The sequence below is a fragment of the Lampetra planeri genome, chromosome 16 (genome assembly GCF_965212315.1).
Source record: "Lampetra planeri chromosome 16, kcLamPlan1.2.h2, whole genome shotgun sequence".
Taxonomy (NCBI): domain Eukaryota; kingdom Metazoa; phylum Chordata; class Hyperoartia; order Petromyzontiformes; family Petromyzontidae; genus Lampetra; species Lampetra planeri.
Genome location: NC_136122.1, coordinates 1,897,612 through 1,913,458, shown reverse-complemented (window position 1 = coordinate 1,913,458; position 15,847 = coordinate 1,897,612). Strand labels below are relative to the sequence as shown.

The window sequence follows — 15,847 nt, the reverse complement described above, 5'->3', positions numbered from 1 at the left end:
ACGGCAGCGTGTTTGGGCATTCACTTTCTCAGTGATGGGTGGTCAATAACTTCAAAAGGCACTGACGAGAGTCTTCTTAATTTAACAAGTTCCTCACATTCTTGACAAAGAGATAATAGGTTATTAGCTGGCGAAAATTGAATGGTGATTAATTTACTTCTGTTAGCCTTGCATTTCATGGCTTCATTTTTAACATTTGCAATAACATATTCATCCACTTTCGTAATAACGTATTTCCATGTACAAGTAACTGATTACAATGTCACGCACTCTCACGTTGATCAAAATGTAGGGAAATTGCGAAATTTAACTTAACACATGCATGGCTCGCTCAGTGGTGATGTCGCAGCCACAGATGCTGCGATCTCTCCCTGGTGTGGGTAAGGGCGGCTAACCTGTCCAACCCGTGTTATGTTCTCTGAAGTGTGCATCACATATGGGTAGTGACCAGGGGCGGTTTCTTCATTAGGGCGATTGGGCGACGCACCACCAATGTCATTCAACCACAGAGTCACGCTAGCCGTAACTGTGCCTCTGGATATAGTCCAATCAGCGTCAAGCTACGTTCTGTGGAGTACCGCCTCTTTTTGGGCGATTTCCCTCCAGCTGAGAATCGCCCCGAGTGGTCCCATAGACTTACATTCAAAGATGTTTTTTTTCGAACGGGGGCGCTGCAATGCATTCTCTATGGCTTCCGGGAGGGCTCGCCCTAACGTGCTTACGTCATCATACGTGCTTACGTCATCATACGTAAGCACGTTTCATCCAACAATATAATTTGTCGCCACCTAGTGGAATCTTTAAAGAAGAAACTTGAGTGGTTTGTTTTAATAGTGAGTATAGAAACAAACAAGATGTATTGTAAGAGTCACTTTATTTTTCATTAATATTAAAGAAGTGAAGTTGCCTTTACATGCTTAAGCTGTTAATTTATCCATTGCATGGGTGGACCTCATCCTTATCAATCATCCAGACATTTGCCCCCCCTGAGAGATTTTGCAGGAGCCGCCACTGGTAGTGACTGTGAAGTGGATAGCCATGAGTTTCTCTTTTCACATCTGGATATAGTGCCACACTAAATCGGTCAAGTTATCACCTGGATGTAAACTGGAACAGGTTGTTGTGCCAAAAGTTTCACTAATCTGGTTCTGATTGCGATTTGTTTTCACAGGTTCACCCGTTATCCCAGCTGCAGCTACAAAAGGTGCGATCTGTTATTAAAATTAACGCTTTATGTATATGACAGTGTAACGCAGAGGCTTGCGCTTCTCGCGTCAAGGCTGTACATTGAGCATGGTGTGACATCACAGTTTTAATCTGGCCAGCTACTCATAATTAAACCGGGTTCTTAAATGTCGTGAGTTGATATTTACAGCTCTATGACATTGTGGCACAAAACCAATTGTTTAAATTTGATATTTAGCTGAATGGTTAAATCCCACAAAATAATCATTGGCGTCTTTGTTGACTGAGCCTGAAAGTATTTCTTACGAAACCCACTATTCCAATGGCCCTCTGGAAGTGCATAATTGCAACATCATTGATTTAGTACAAGCAGACTCTGGCTCGGTTTCATCAGGATAGTCGGACACTGAATGATATTTAATGAGACCGGCTGAGCTCTGAGGTATAAAATGTGTAAATATGTCACTTGATTAACATTTAGTGTTCACGCTGAAGGGCCGTTTGCAATGACTTAATACGCATTTCAGTGGAATTTCCATGGTCAATCCATTAGGTCACATGATGCTTTTGCCTGCTGGACGAGGAGGTAAATAATTTGACTTAAAACTTGTCATAGATTATGTTAGTACAGTGTATATATACGTAGTAGGTAACTATCGGACATGAGATGTGGGCCCTGGCTGCATTGCGACTTGTCACCACTGCCGGCCACATCCTGGTGCTGAGCCAGCAACCAGGGCAGCGCTGTGATAACACTCGTCCTTCATGGCAAGAAACGTCTGGGTTCGATTCCTGACTTGGCCACCTTTTTGTGTGGAGTTTGTATTCTCTCTCACTGTTCTGTGTGGGTTTTCTAGTTTCCTCCCAAAGCTAAAATAAAACAACGACATGCAATCCTAATCTGAAGAATTACCTGCAAATGACTCATTTTAGATTACACATAGCAGCAACATCGCCGCTGACTGGAAAAACTTGGCAGGGCCCTACTGCATAAGAGTCTGGGGGCTTACCTTTTGTAAACAAGTGTAGAATGCAAACTACCAAATTCACCACTCGTTTTCCTGTAAGGTTTTCTGCTATAGGAAAATAAAATTACTAAAAACGCGTTCAAATGCGAGTCTATTGTGATGAGTAAACGGCGTATGTTATACCACGCTGATGCGCACGATGCAAGTGATGGCGGTGGCGATCTCATTGCAGAGGAGGTTAAGAAGAGGAAGAAAGTTGTCATCACTCAGACCATTGTGGATGGTGAAGTGATCAACACGTCTGAAGAGGTGTCTGAAAGTAACGAGAAGTCTTGAAGAACATGGGAAATACCTGCGTCGTCCCTGTAGTTATTACCGGCAACCCTTTGTTTTGAATTGCACGACTTAAACTGGACAGTATAATTTATGGAGCGTAGTTCTTAAATGGGAAAAAAGTATCTGTTGTATAAAGTGACACGTGTGACTACATCGCCGGTATACATGCGCAGTTGTTCCACAATAGGTAACAGCTGACGGAGGTTGGACACTGCAGACCTTCTTGGCAAGGCGCATGTCCTCCCCAACTTAACATTATTCTCATTGGCTGACAAAATGGAGGCTGGTCGCGTCAAATCATAGCAGAATACCGAAAATATATTGTGCAGGTTCACTGCAGTATTCCCTCGTTATTCGCCAGGGATACTCGTGAATAGAAAATTTTGCGGAGAGTGATTTTGCCCTACGAAATCTTTTTTATGAATTACCTTAGATAAGCCCACCAATAAGCTATTAAATACATTAAAATTAGTATAGCACAATTTAATATTCGTTATAATAAACAAAGTGCAAATAAATGTTAAAATATTGAATAATAGTTTAGAAATTATCTCATAATTTTATCTCATCACATTCTCTCATCACTTTATTTCTCTCTCGATGCGTTAGTCGCGTAGAGTTCCGGATGCGATTCGTGAACAGCCAAAATCGCGGATAGCAAGTTTATGAATAACAAGGGAATACTGTACAGCGCGTGTCAGCGGCAGCTTGATGTAGCGCCCAACCACAACAGCTGAAATACTGCCCATTTGGCTTTTCTCACCAATAAAACCCACAGCGGTTACGGTGAAGTTGCAAAGCAATTTTGCGTGTTTTCCCTGCAATAAAAGCGATCCTACCTACAGCACACTGAATCATGCACTGCATATCGGTTTTATGGAAGCTCCAACGTTTTCAGATGCAAATGTTTTTTTATGTTACAGCCATAAGCACAAGTGTAGCTAGAAATTTACTTCACTAACTGATCTGTTGCTGTATCGCTCGACTGTTATCAAAAGTATAGATGTTACATTTTGATTGATTGTATTTGTCTACGGGGGTAAGAAACATTCAGCCGGAAGCTGCTTTGTAAGTGTAGTGAGTCCAACTGAGTCGCAGACGTTATCTTGGGAGCAACACTATTTATTCACACAACAGCACGAACATAACGCAACCTACGCTCGGGTCTCGAATGCCCATTAAACCACGCTACGGCAGAACTAGACACGGTTCGCTATCCCTGTCCGGACCACAAGCTGGGTCCCAGACCGCGTGGCTAGAGTCGTCTTCTCCCCGACGTGGATCTTCCAACACTTGAAGAACCCCGAGCTCCTCACGGGGCCCTCGTTATATGCTCCCGGCCTGGGGCTGGCTCCGCCCTTAGCCCCGCCCACCTTCCAGGCTCCTCGAGTTCCTTCTCGAATGTTCCCGAGAGCTATCCGGGACCACGTGACCACCCCTCCACCCCCGTCCACCGGTGGCCCCCCTCCAGTATCGTCTGGTCACGTGACAACAGGTCAGCCAGAGTGTCATGCCCCAGGGTAACCCTGGCTGGCTGACACTCGCTCTCTCACCGGGAGCCGGCACCGCACACTGCTCGCGGTGCCTCCGCGCTAACCTGCGCTCGCCCAACCACCGCTAGTGCTGGTACTGCAGTCCGCAACCCGGGCTGCCCGCAATGACAACATTACCGGCCGTGACTTCGCAAGTCCCGGCACCACACAGTACAGTCACTACTCAAGGATCTGAGTGTAAAAAGGAAGTTATGGCAAATAAATCAACATTGCAGACACCGAATGGCAAACGCAGTCAAGGAAAACGACATTCGGGTACTCCACCACTCAAGCGAACTCTTTGAAGACTGCATGCTGTTCGTGGTGTTTCTAAGCAACGTTCAAGTGTATTTAACGAGGGGAGACTTCAAGAGACCAAAGATGTTGGGCAGCTGGGAATGAGGATTCCCGTGACCGGAACTGCAGGCCACTGCCAGTCGAGAGAGTGTCGGCAGACATTTCTCGAGTTGCCAGAAGCTTTGAACCCAAGACTAAATTAGAAATGATGATGAGAGAAAACATGATACATAACAAGACTGGTGATTGCCTCCACAATGTTGAGTTGTGTTATTGGCATTCCTCAAATGGCTCGTGATGTAATTGCATTCCACCCTCCTGTATATTTCATGACTTTTGTTTAAAGTGTTTTACTCCACGCAATATGCTGTTCAGTTATCGATGTAATACAAAGCAAAATATACAATCGAGGTATAGGTTTTAACTTCGGGGAATTGTTGCTTTTTAAAAATGTATTCCTTATGTAGTTGGATTTGTGTAAGCTTGCATGCACATAAATTATCTCGTGTGTGTGTGTACGTGGTTTAGCATGTTCAAGTTCCTTGCCAAGCATTAATATATAGATCTATTGTTATCTGACAATGTGTTCTGCTTGAGTTGTGCTGGAGTTTATATATTTTATTTAGCGAATGCTTTTACACGTGACTTTTACACAGTTAGGGCACCGTATACAAAATAAAATCTACTCCAGCTGGAGTGATCGTGTGCAGCAAGGTACCCAAATAACGGCCACGACCCGCACGGCGTGGCGAGGCCCTCATCCAGCAGTGGATAGACGCAAGGGCTGCACGCGCACAGGATTTATAATTAATACATCCCTGTAGCTTTGGACTCGAGCGATAAACTCGGACATGCTATCTGCTACCACTACATCTGGGGGTGAGTGTGGAAGGCAATGATAACGGAGGGGAGGTCCCGTGACCGGGGTTGGCACATGCTGTGCAGACCATGAGCTGTACGTTAGATGTACGAGTTATTCACGAACATCGCAGCAGATCAAAACGCAGCTGGAGTAGATTTTGTCACGCGGGCAGTTTTTTTTTCACGGGAAACCACAGACAAGTGGCAGGGAAGGCAGCCAGAGCCCAGCGCTCCCAACAATTGGACAAGCTCTGTTGCCCCACACTGTATTGGGATGTTTGGCCAACTCCATTAAATGAGTGTTTATGCGTGTGCGAGAAAATTGGAGAACATGAGTAAAACTCAGTTCACGTATATCGTGGAATTTGAGTTAAAAATGAACCTCCTTGCTGTACTGGCATACCCTGGCAAGCCAGCAGACGGCGACCGAATGTTTGTGATCCACTCGCCATTATGCATTACAGTCGATGCTCAATTCCTATTTTCCTAATGCATAGAACGCACCCGCTGCACGGCAAGACCCACACTATCCATACAGGAATCTCCATTCTTTTATGGGCGATTCCCATGTTAAAATCTGCACACATCTGCATGGATAAGTATCTATTGCTGTGCTCATTAAAGCATGAGCGGACACATATGTGTGTTCATACATGAGTGAGCATCCAATAATTTGGTAGTCTTGGTAAGTCAAATTGGGAGCCCCTGTGGTCGCTTTCATTGTCTAGGTCGTGAGAGTCATAGTCTGGGAGGTCCCATTGGTAGTCCTGGTGATCTCAGTGTTCTCCTGGGTGGTGATTCGAGTGGACCATGTGATCCCATTGATGTTCATGGAGGGTTTTCACTCCCAGCATCAGCGCCCGCACTGTAAAAATGACAACTCAAAATTGTTCACCTTACTAAGATTTTTGCATTCACTGACAATAAAATTGCTAGTTGGAACTTGAACTATCTGTTGTAAGCCACTTGAACTCACTTTCAGACGTTTCTGAGTAAAAGTTCATCTTACTTTATAAATTGAGTTGATTTTATTTTTAAGTTGTAGTTGACACCCAGTTAAAGTGAGGTCAACTTATCTGCGCATGCTCATTTGAAATTTGTCATGGCAACCGGCTGCCACGGGGTTTCCAAGGATTTTGCCTGGAGCTCTCTTCGACAGTTTGAAAGTTTGCGTCCGCCATTTTGTCACGATGCCAGCGGTAAATTTCTCTGACTTCTTGGCCGAAGATAAACAACATTCATTCTAACAGGTAAGCTAATCATATGAATATGTATATGCATTTGGTATTTGTATTACATTTCATTGCGCGAAACAAAATCGATAAATCATAACCAGGCGAGGCGTTAATGGCAATACAAAATCCCACACTTGCTAACGTTAATTGGTTAGAAGCTAACGTAGCTTATTTTGAACAGCTAAGCTCAATATAATTCTTGTCCACATATTAATTGAAAGATTTGTGTTGCCGTTATGTTTGTTATTCTCGATGAATGATATGGCATTGTTTTATGCACGTCTGCTTTGCTCATTGACCTGAAACCGAAGCACCGGCGGTAACAGTTCACATTGCTGCTCGTGATCAAGGTAGAACTAACGTGCTAAAACTTTGATACAAAACTTCGGTTTGATACGGTTAACTAGATTTATATAGCTTCTAGCATGCGACCTTTGTGTAGGGCTGGGTAAGTTGCCGAGTTCGATACTTTTTAGGTAACGTTACCGACCGAATTGCCTCGATACTATCGAGTAACTTTATCTAAAAATGACATGTGGTTCGGTTCCAGTTCCAGAATTCGATAACGTTACCTAAGGAGTTAACTCGTCAACGTCAGTGCTCAAACAAATACATATGAAATGCACAACGACACACATAAAGTCGCTCACGCACACTCATATTATGAGACGCGCGCGCGCACCCACAACTTTTCACACGCATACTTATATGAGACGACGCAAGCACACACACACAAACTCTCCGCGCACATATTCATATGAGACGCGAGCACACACACATAATACCTTAAAGATGTGGAAAAGTCGATCAAAAGTGTGGGTACATTTCTCCAGGCTCGATGCCAACAGCGCGCGATTCAGTATTCGCATTAAAATAATTGCTGCAAAGACCGGTACCACGACAAATATGATGAAGACCTTGACAGTGCACGGAGTAAACATAAGAGCAGAAAGTTGCTCCGTCTTCGACTGGTAAATGAAGAGATACCTTGTTGATCACTCCAGTGTTTATATTTCAATAAATAACCTACTGAATGTAACGTTACACACTGTCGTTCAAAAATGTGTTGGTTTGTCAGAATTTGTTTTCTGTAAGGATGCATTAAAGTTATCAAAGGGTGACATTACAACGTGTAATGTTACAAAATATTTCGTTTTTAAATAAATCTTTTTTGAATTTTTTATTCATCAAATAATCATGAAAAAAATTATCATAGTTTCCAAAATATTAAGCAGCAAACTGTTTTCATATTTCTGAAGGGTCATTTGACACTGAAGTAATAATTTTGAAAATTCAGCTTTGATATCACAGGAGTAAATTACATTTTGAAATATATTAAAATAATATTTTAAATTGTAATACTATTTCACAATATGAAGTTTTACTGTATTTTTTTATTTTTTAAAAATCAGTTTTGGTGAGCATGAGCTCTTTATAAAAAAAATGTGTTCCTTTGTGCACTGGCTAAGGAGCATGAGTCAAACTAAAAAAATAAAACCAAAGTTTTTCTGAGGTAATGTGTTATGTATAGGGATGGGAATTGATAAGGATTTAACGATTGCTTATCGATCCGATTCCTTATCGATTCTCATTGGGTGAGGGAATAAGTACAAATGTGTTTGTTTGTATTAACTCGCTTTAATATCTGATCAGAAGACAGAGCACATACTGTATACACAAATTATGTGTAGCAACCTCAGAACAAATCTAAAAGTATAGGTGAGCTACTTCTCAAAGTGAGTGTGTGTGTGAGTGAGCATGTGTGCGTTTGTGTGTGAGTGAGTGAGCGCGAGAGAGTGTGTGTGCGCTAGTGAGTGAGCGAGAGTGTGTGCGTGAGCACTAGTGAGTGAGTGTGTATGTGTGCGCGTGTGTGAGTGAGTGAGCGCGAGAGAGTGTGTGTGCGCGCGCAAGTGTGTGTGTGTGCGCATGAGAGTGAGTGAGTGTATGAATGTGTGTGAGATAGCACGCGATGGCTTGTCGGAAAGCAACATGGCGTCCCGTTAAAGGCCTCATTATACTTCTGCGTCGAACTTCTGCCTCTGCCATGTTTGCCACGTTCTTAATCAAAACAATGCAGCGCGTGTGTGACATCATGACACATTTGCAACGAGCGGAACCGATACGCGGAATTGTTAAGCAGGCATGCTAACGGTTCCAAGGAATTGATTCACTGGGCACCGGTTCTGAAGAAGAATTGGTTCTCGGTTCCCATCCCTAGTTATGTAATCTTTTTAAAATGGATTTCATAAAATTGGTATCGAAAAAAGTATCGCTAGGAACCGGTATCGAAACTGAGGTATCGAAATTGGCACCGGATCGAAAGATTTTGAACAATACCCAGCCCTACCTTTGTGTGTTTTAGCCCTGAAGCTCAACAGCATTAATGTGAACGGTTGCGAAGTATGTCACTGTGTTAATTTTCTCCTCTTATTTTTGTGCTAGGTTTTCTATGAAGTGTCGCTTCTGCAGCTTTGCCAGTGCCAGTCAAGAACGTCTGCTTAGGCACCATCGGCTCAGGCACGGTAGAGGAGCTTACTGGCCGTGTGTTTACGGTGACTGTGTATGTACTTTTAAAACACCTGGCGCCTTAAAGTCACATTTGACCAGATCACATTTTAGGACAGCCAAAATACATGATAAATTCACCTTTTTTTGTAATCTATGTGAATTCCGGGAAATCTGCACGCAACAGTCTTTCTTCAAACACCTTGGACGCCATTTAAAAAAACATGAGACTGTGTGTTGCCCCTTCTTGAGATGTAGTTTTAAAACAAACAATCTAAAGACTTTTAGTTCACACAAAAGTAGGAAACACAAGCATGGTGATATCAGAACCTGTTTAAGAGCAGACTTAGAAAATGAACCTGTGTCCATTGAGACAGATTCCTCTGACCAACCATTAGGTATCTGTAGTGAGGAAGATACACTTCCAGGTAGTTCTGGAAATTCAGATGTCCAAGAAAAGGAGGAGTATGTAGATGCTGAGACTCTTGAACACAGGGCTGCTGGATTTTTTCTACGTATGCAAACTGAATTACATGTTAGTAGACACGCTGTACAGAAAATAGTTGAGGGGTTTAATGATATTTTACATCTTTCAAAATCCCACTCGCAACCAGGTATCAAAGCAGTGCTTGCAGAACACGGCATTGAATTAGATGATAGCGTTCTCCATAAGATTAATGATGCTGTCTTGGAAACAAATCCATTAATTGTAAGCACTCAAGGAAAGGGTGCATTGGCCACTGATCACAGGAGAAATCTTTTTTTTAAAGATAAGTTCCCTGTAATTCAGCCTACTGAGTATACATATAAAATAACCCATAAACAAACATTTGTTTATGTTTCAATCCTCCAGGTTCTTGGGACTTTGTTGAGACAGCCAGATTTTGTGGAGAAGTTGGTGTTTAGTCAAGGGGACAACCCAGGTAAATTTTGCTCTTTTCGAGACGGACAGTACTACAAAGACAATGGTCTTCTGGGTGTGCAAGATGCAAGTATCTCTATAGGACTTTACATAGATGACCTGGAACTATGTAATCCTTTGGGGTCCTCAAAAAAAATCCATAAAATTACTGCTGTCTATTGGATTTTGTTGAATTTACCAAGCAAGTTTCGCTCTACTCTCCCCCTAATTCAACTGGCTTGTCTTGGAAAAACTGTCGATGTCAGACAATTTGGGTATGATGCCTTTCTTTATCCTTTGATTAAGGATCTTGGATATCTTGAAAAGATAGGAGTGTATATTGAGACTCTAGATACATTTGTAAAGGGAACAGTGTTCTGTGTCTGTGCTGATAACCTTGGTGCACATAGCTTAGCAGGTTTTCAGGAAGCTTTAAATGTCGAAAAATTCTGCAGATTTTGTTGCATCAGTCGAGACCAAATTGGAAATTGTGAGCCAAGGAACTTTCCACTGAGAACTGCTACGCAACACGATTCTTTTGTGGAACAACTCAAGTTGAGTGATAAGCCTAAGCCATGTGTGAATGGTGTTAAATCATCCTGTGCTTTAAGTAAGTTGTCTTTCTTCCACCCAGTTACTGGATTTCCCCCTGATCTTTTGCATGATCTATTTGAAGGTGTTGTCGCAGCGGAATTAAGTTTGTGTTTAAAAGAATTGATTAGAAAAGGTTTCATTACATTCGATGGACTGAATAACCGCATAAAACAGTTTCCATACAAATTCTCTGATTTGGTCAACAAGCCACATGCAATTACAAAGACAAGCCTTGTATCTGGAAAGGTAAACGGTAACGGACATGAAAACTGGGCACTTTTACGTTTGCTACCTCTCTTGATCGGGAACTATATACCTGAACAAGAGCAGTCATGGGAAATTTTAATGGACCTTAAAGAGATTGTGGAGATTACGGTGTCTACTACGTTATCAGAGGGAACATTATGTTACTTGGGGAATAAATTGTCTGACCATCGCCAGTTACTCACTGACACCTTTCCTGAATTTAAGTTGAAACCAAAGCATCACTTCATTGATCACTATGTGCATCTCACACGGTGCTTTGGGCCATTAGTGGATCTGTGGACGTTTAGATTTGAGTCTAAGCATAGTTTTTTCAAACAGGCAATCAATGATGCTCACTGTTTTAAGAATGTACTACTCACCCTTTCCACTAAGCATCAACACCTCATGGCATATCTTCTTTACACACAGCAATTGTTCAAGCCAAAATTGCATGTTGGTAGTGTAGATAGAGTGAAAATATCATCTTTAGATGAAAAGCTCAGGACAGGACTAGAAAAGAAGTACCCAAATGAAGATGATGTGTCTCTTGCTAAAGAAGTACATTTGTATGGGACCCAGTATGTGAGGGACATGATAGTGTCTGCGGGTGAATGCAGTGGACTGCCAGAATTCTTTAGAATACTACACATATTGGTGGACAAGTGGTGTAAAGTGTATTTTGTCACCGCAAGATTATCATCTTGGTACATGGAACATTATCGGTCTTACCAACTTATTGATAACTGTCACTCAGATGTAGAAATCCTGGATCCAGAGACTTTGAACGATTACCACCCATTGGCTGCATACCAAGTTGGTAGAACTTTGATGGTGACCCCAAGGGCTTGGCTACTGCAGTAAATTGAAATGGTAAGCACCTTTCTGTTTGTATGTTTTCATAATTTTGTCATGTGTTAATGACTTGATTTTAAGTCTTCAAGGTACAGTCATGGCCAAAAGTATTGGTACCCCTCCGGATGTGTTGGTTTTCGAGCAAAACTCACAAACTTTTGAAGGTGTTTTTAATGTAATAACCAAACCAGGATATTTTCAATAGCTCAACAGAACTGAAACAACAAAAATTGGTTTCCTCAAATTCAACACAAAATATCACCAAAATACTGCGGGAAGTGAATACTGCATGGTCAAAAGTATTGGCACTCAAAATAACCGTCTTTTGCTGTGATACAAGCACACTTTTCATTGTTAAAATCCACAGCTAAGGTTATGGATAGTCAGACATCAGCTGTGGTAGCATTCCTGAGAAGTATAAGCCCATTTCTAAAGGATAATAAAGTCGATTCTACTTGAAGAAAACCTTATACTGTCCATATAAACCAACAGATGTATAGTAAGTAAACTGGAGATTTTTGTCCGTTAGAAATGGGCTGATATTTCTCAGGAGTGCTACCACAGCTGACGTCTGACTACCCATAACCTTAGCACTGGATTTTAACACTGAAAAGTGTGCTTTTATCACGGCAAAAGACACTTGTTGTGAAGGGTGCCAATACTTTCGACCATGCAGTATTCACTTTCCACAGTATTTTGGTGATATATTCTGTTACATTTGGGGAAACCAATTGTTGTTTCAGTTGTGTTGAGCTATTGAAAATATCCTGGTTTGGTTATTTTATCAAAAAACCTTCAAAAGTTTGCGAATTTTGCTTAAAAACCAACAATTCTTGAGGTGTGCCAATACTTTTGGCCATGACTGTATATGGCTTCAGTTTAAAGTGTCATGCAAATATCTGTTCTTCTTTTGTCCTCACAGGCTTTGTTGCTTCTGGTCCACATAAATCCCAAACTCGTCCGTAAGATTCGGCTGACCAAAGCTCCTGAAACTTTAGAGGAACTGTACAATGAACTGCGTCAAAAACTTGAACTTGTGGGTGAATTCTGTATACAGTATGAAGACTCAGACTTTGGCCAGGCAGTTTGCAACCTGATTGACATAGCAGAGTTACCTTCAGAAAAGGCTGTCTTGCATATTCTGTGGAGCAATGAGGACATGCCATCACCACCACCTCCAACACCAACTCGGTCATCCTCCATCTCTTCCCTTGACACAGCCATCATTGGATCTCCAGGCTCAATCCACAGCTTATCTTCAGTTGTGCGGACATATAGGAGGAATGTTTCACAGTGGCCCACTCCGTTCCCAGTACCAGAATTCTCATATGATGTGGAACTGATACTCCGCAAGGGGAATGACACGTTTGAATTATTTGGGAAGGGTTTACATGTAACCAGAGATGTGAAAAAAGAGATTCTGGACAAGTTGGCACAAGAAATATTTTCTGTGAAAGCCTACCCTGAAAAACATGAGTTTGATTCTGTTGCTGCTGAACTTGTCAACAAACATCCCTGCCTCAAAGAGCCTGGTGGTGGTACTGGATATGCGGGATGGACAACCAGCATAAAGTACAAGATGGGGAACTACAGATCAAAACTACGTCAAGCTGGATGTAATGAGGTTGGTGTCAACAGGAGATCAAGAAGGGAGGAGGCGGATGATCATGGTGTCAACAGGCAAAGAAGAGATGATGATGATGGGGATGGTGGTCCGGAGGGAAGGTTTTCCTTGAAAAAACCAAAACGAGGTGAGGTCAACCATGTACCAGATCATCCTGAAAGCTACACCCAGGATGACTTGGAAGACCTGAGGTCTTCCCTGGTTGAAGCCATGAAGAAGAAAAACAAGGACATGGAGTTCATCAAACAGAAGATGGACATCACATTCTCCCTTAGGAGAATGGAGATTGTAGAGATGGAGCCCATGGTCTCAGAGGTTCTGGAGAGGTGGCCCGGTCTATTTCTTGAAGAACAGGTAAGGAATCTTTTTTTTTCTTGAACTTGGTGCATTTGTGTTATGTTTTTTCCATGATAGTGTATGTAGGTTAATTTGTATTATGGCTTTGAGTTTGCAGTCTTAATTATAACAATGAAATCACACTATCAGCTTGTTGTATTTGTATTGCATTTGTTTAATTCAGATTTGTCAAGAGTTCACTCGTGTGACCACCAAGGACCTGATGGGAACATTTAAAGCTGCCCTTGAGATGTTGACCCCTCGTCTGCTGAAATTGTATCGTGCCAGGAAGTGCGCCTTTAGTCGAGAGATGGAAACCCTTTTGGAAATGCTTGACAAACAGGTTGTTATATTGACTACAAGGCCCTTTCTTGGTAACACTTTACAATTTGGTTCGTTAGTTAACATTAGTTAACTACATTAGTTAACATTAACTAATCATGAACTGCACTTATACAGCATTTATTCATCTTTGTTAATGTTAATTTCGACATTTACTAATACTTTATTAAAATCTTATTAACATGAGTTAATGCACTGTGAACTAACATGAACAAACAATGAACAGCTTTATTCATATTAACTAACATTAACAAAGATTATTAAATACTATAACAAATGTATAGTTCATGTTAGTTAATACATTAAATAATGTTTAATAAATGAACCTTATTGTAAAGTGTTACCCTTTTCTTCAGTTTGTCCACTAATATTTAAACCATTAATCAAGAAGGAACTACCAAGCTAGCACTCTGCACTTTTGATGGAATATAACTTAATAATTTTTTTGCATCAGCTACATTGGTGAGCGAGTTCCATCTTGATTGTCTATTTAATACAGTAATATTTAAAGGATACGTTCACGGTTTTGCACTTTGAGCCTCCTCTGTGGGTTGATGAAATAGTGTTTGACACCCGAATTTTGACTATTGGTCCAGTCTTGAGCTTTTGGCTGATTTAGAATCGGCCCTGCCATGCTTCAGAATGGCTAGCTACATGCATTCACAAACCTGTCTTTAAATCAACCCTAAACGTTCGTTTTCAAAGATGTGCAACTCACCGATTGGTTAGTGGTGTTCGTTGAGTGTTCGTCAAACACTCTATTTCAGCCAAGATAAAAGTGCAAGGGCTCAAAGTGCAAAATAGTGAACTTATCCTTAAAAGACAAAAATAAACACTAACAAACTAACAGAGCCTGCAATTATTTTATCTGCCTACATGCACAATTGTAGAGATGGGAATACAAATGGAACCAAGTGCACATACAGGAGTACATTTCACAGAGCTAAACAAAAGTATTTGTTTGTTTTTATATTCTTCCAAAACAGACATCTGACATCACAAGTCATCGCAGACAGGCAGCTGTGGAAGGTCTTCCCATATTTCTGCGGGAGAATACTGAGAAGCTTTTCTCTAGATGCCTGGTGAGTGCAGCTTGGAAGACCTTCAGCTTTTAGTAGTGTTGTATAGCAAAGAGGCCATACACAAATAGACATCACTCTTTATTGACTAGTTTTCTACAGGACATTATTTCAGTGGTGTTTTTGTTTTGTCAGGCAACTGATGCAGATGACAAACAGGTGAAAGGCATCAAGATGGGGGTCCTCACAGTGCTTGATGATGATGACGACACAGTCATTAATATTGCCCTTGTGTTGGAGGAAACCATTGTCCTGAAAGACATCCCAGACACCCCGACTGCGCTTGCGTATCTTTTTGGCTTGCTTTATGCCCTTAACATGGAGTTCCCAAAAGACATCAAGTATACCTGTGAAACTATCCAGCACATTTTCATGGAAATGTCCACCAATTGCTCACAGCGTGTCCGGAGCTTCAAGACCAAGCTGTTAAACCAGTGATTCATTTTCCATGGGGAAGATTTATTTTATCATGTTTGTTCATTTATGTTTGGATATTTTGTAAGTCTTCACATGGACCACCTTATAGTTTTTATGTTGTTCTTTTATTTTGACTAAAAAAAAATCTGTTATTTGTAGCTGTCATATAACTGTCACGAGAATATTGATTGTTTCTCAGTAGAAGCAAGCTGTGTTTCACAATTACTGTTATAGCCTGCGTGTTTGCATTTTTGGCTAATTTCAAAGTTCAGATAATTCAGAACGTTTAGACAATTTGGCTTTTTCAGCTGGGGATTTACACATTTCTGAATTAATACTTAGGCACTATACAACTGTTTATCGGTCATCTTTGACAATATTGCATTATTTGTAAGGTCTCAACAAGAGTCGGAAAGTAAAAAAAAAGATGTATTTGCTTTGGGTATAACTCGTTTACATTGCCCAATGCCCATACTGATGTCATTATGGAATTGTAAAGCTGTGCCAAAGTCGTTCAAATAAACATGCATAAATTAA

At 41.3% G+C, this 15,847-nt stretch overlaps 1 protein-coding gene across 1 annotated transcript in view; it reads left to right on the top strand.

Moving 5' to 3' along the window:
• LOC144722913 (keratin, type 1 cytoskeletal 11-like) overlaps positions 1 to 15,847 on the top strand; it is a 29,306-nt gene extending 13,459 nt beyond the window's left edge. Inside the window, exons 7-13 of the mRNA XM_078601331.1 lie at positions 1,172 to 1,204; positions 2,386 to 6,429; positions 8,857 to 8,974; positions 12,435 to 13,490; positions 13,657 to 13,815; positions 14,801 to 14,896; positions 15,029 to 15,847. Of these exons, the coding sequence (XP_078457457.1) occupies positions 1,172 to 1,204; positions 2,386 to 2,489 (137 nt within the window). The 3' untranslated portion in view covers positions 2,490 to 6,429; positions 8,857 to 8,974; positions 12,435 to 13,490; ... (1 more) ...; positions 14,801 to 14,896; positions 15,029 to 15,847. The remainder of the gene's footprint in view (positions 1 to 1,171; positions 1,205 to 2,385; positions 6,430 to 8,856; positions 8,975 to 12,434; positions 13,491 to 13,656; positions 13,816 to 14,800; positions 14,897 to 15,028) is intronic.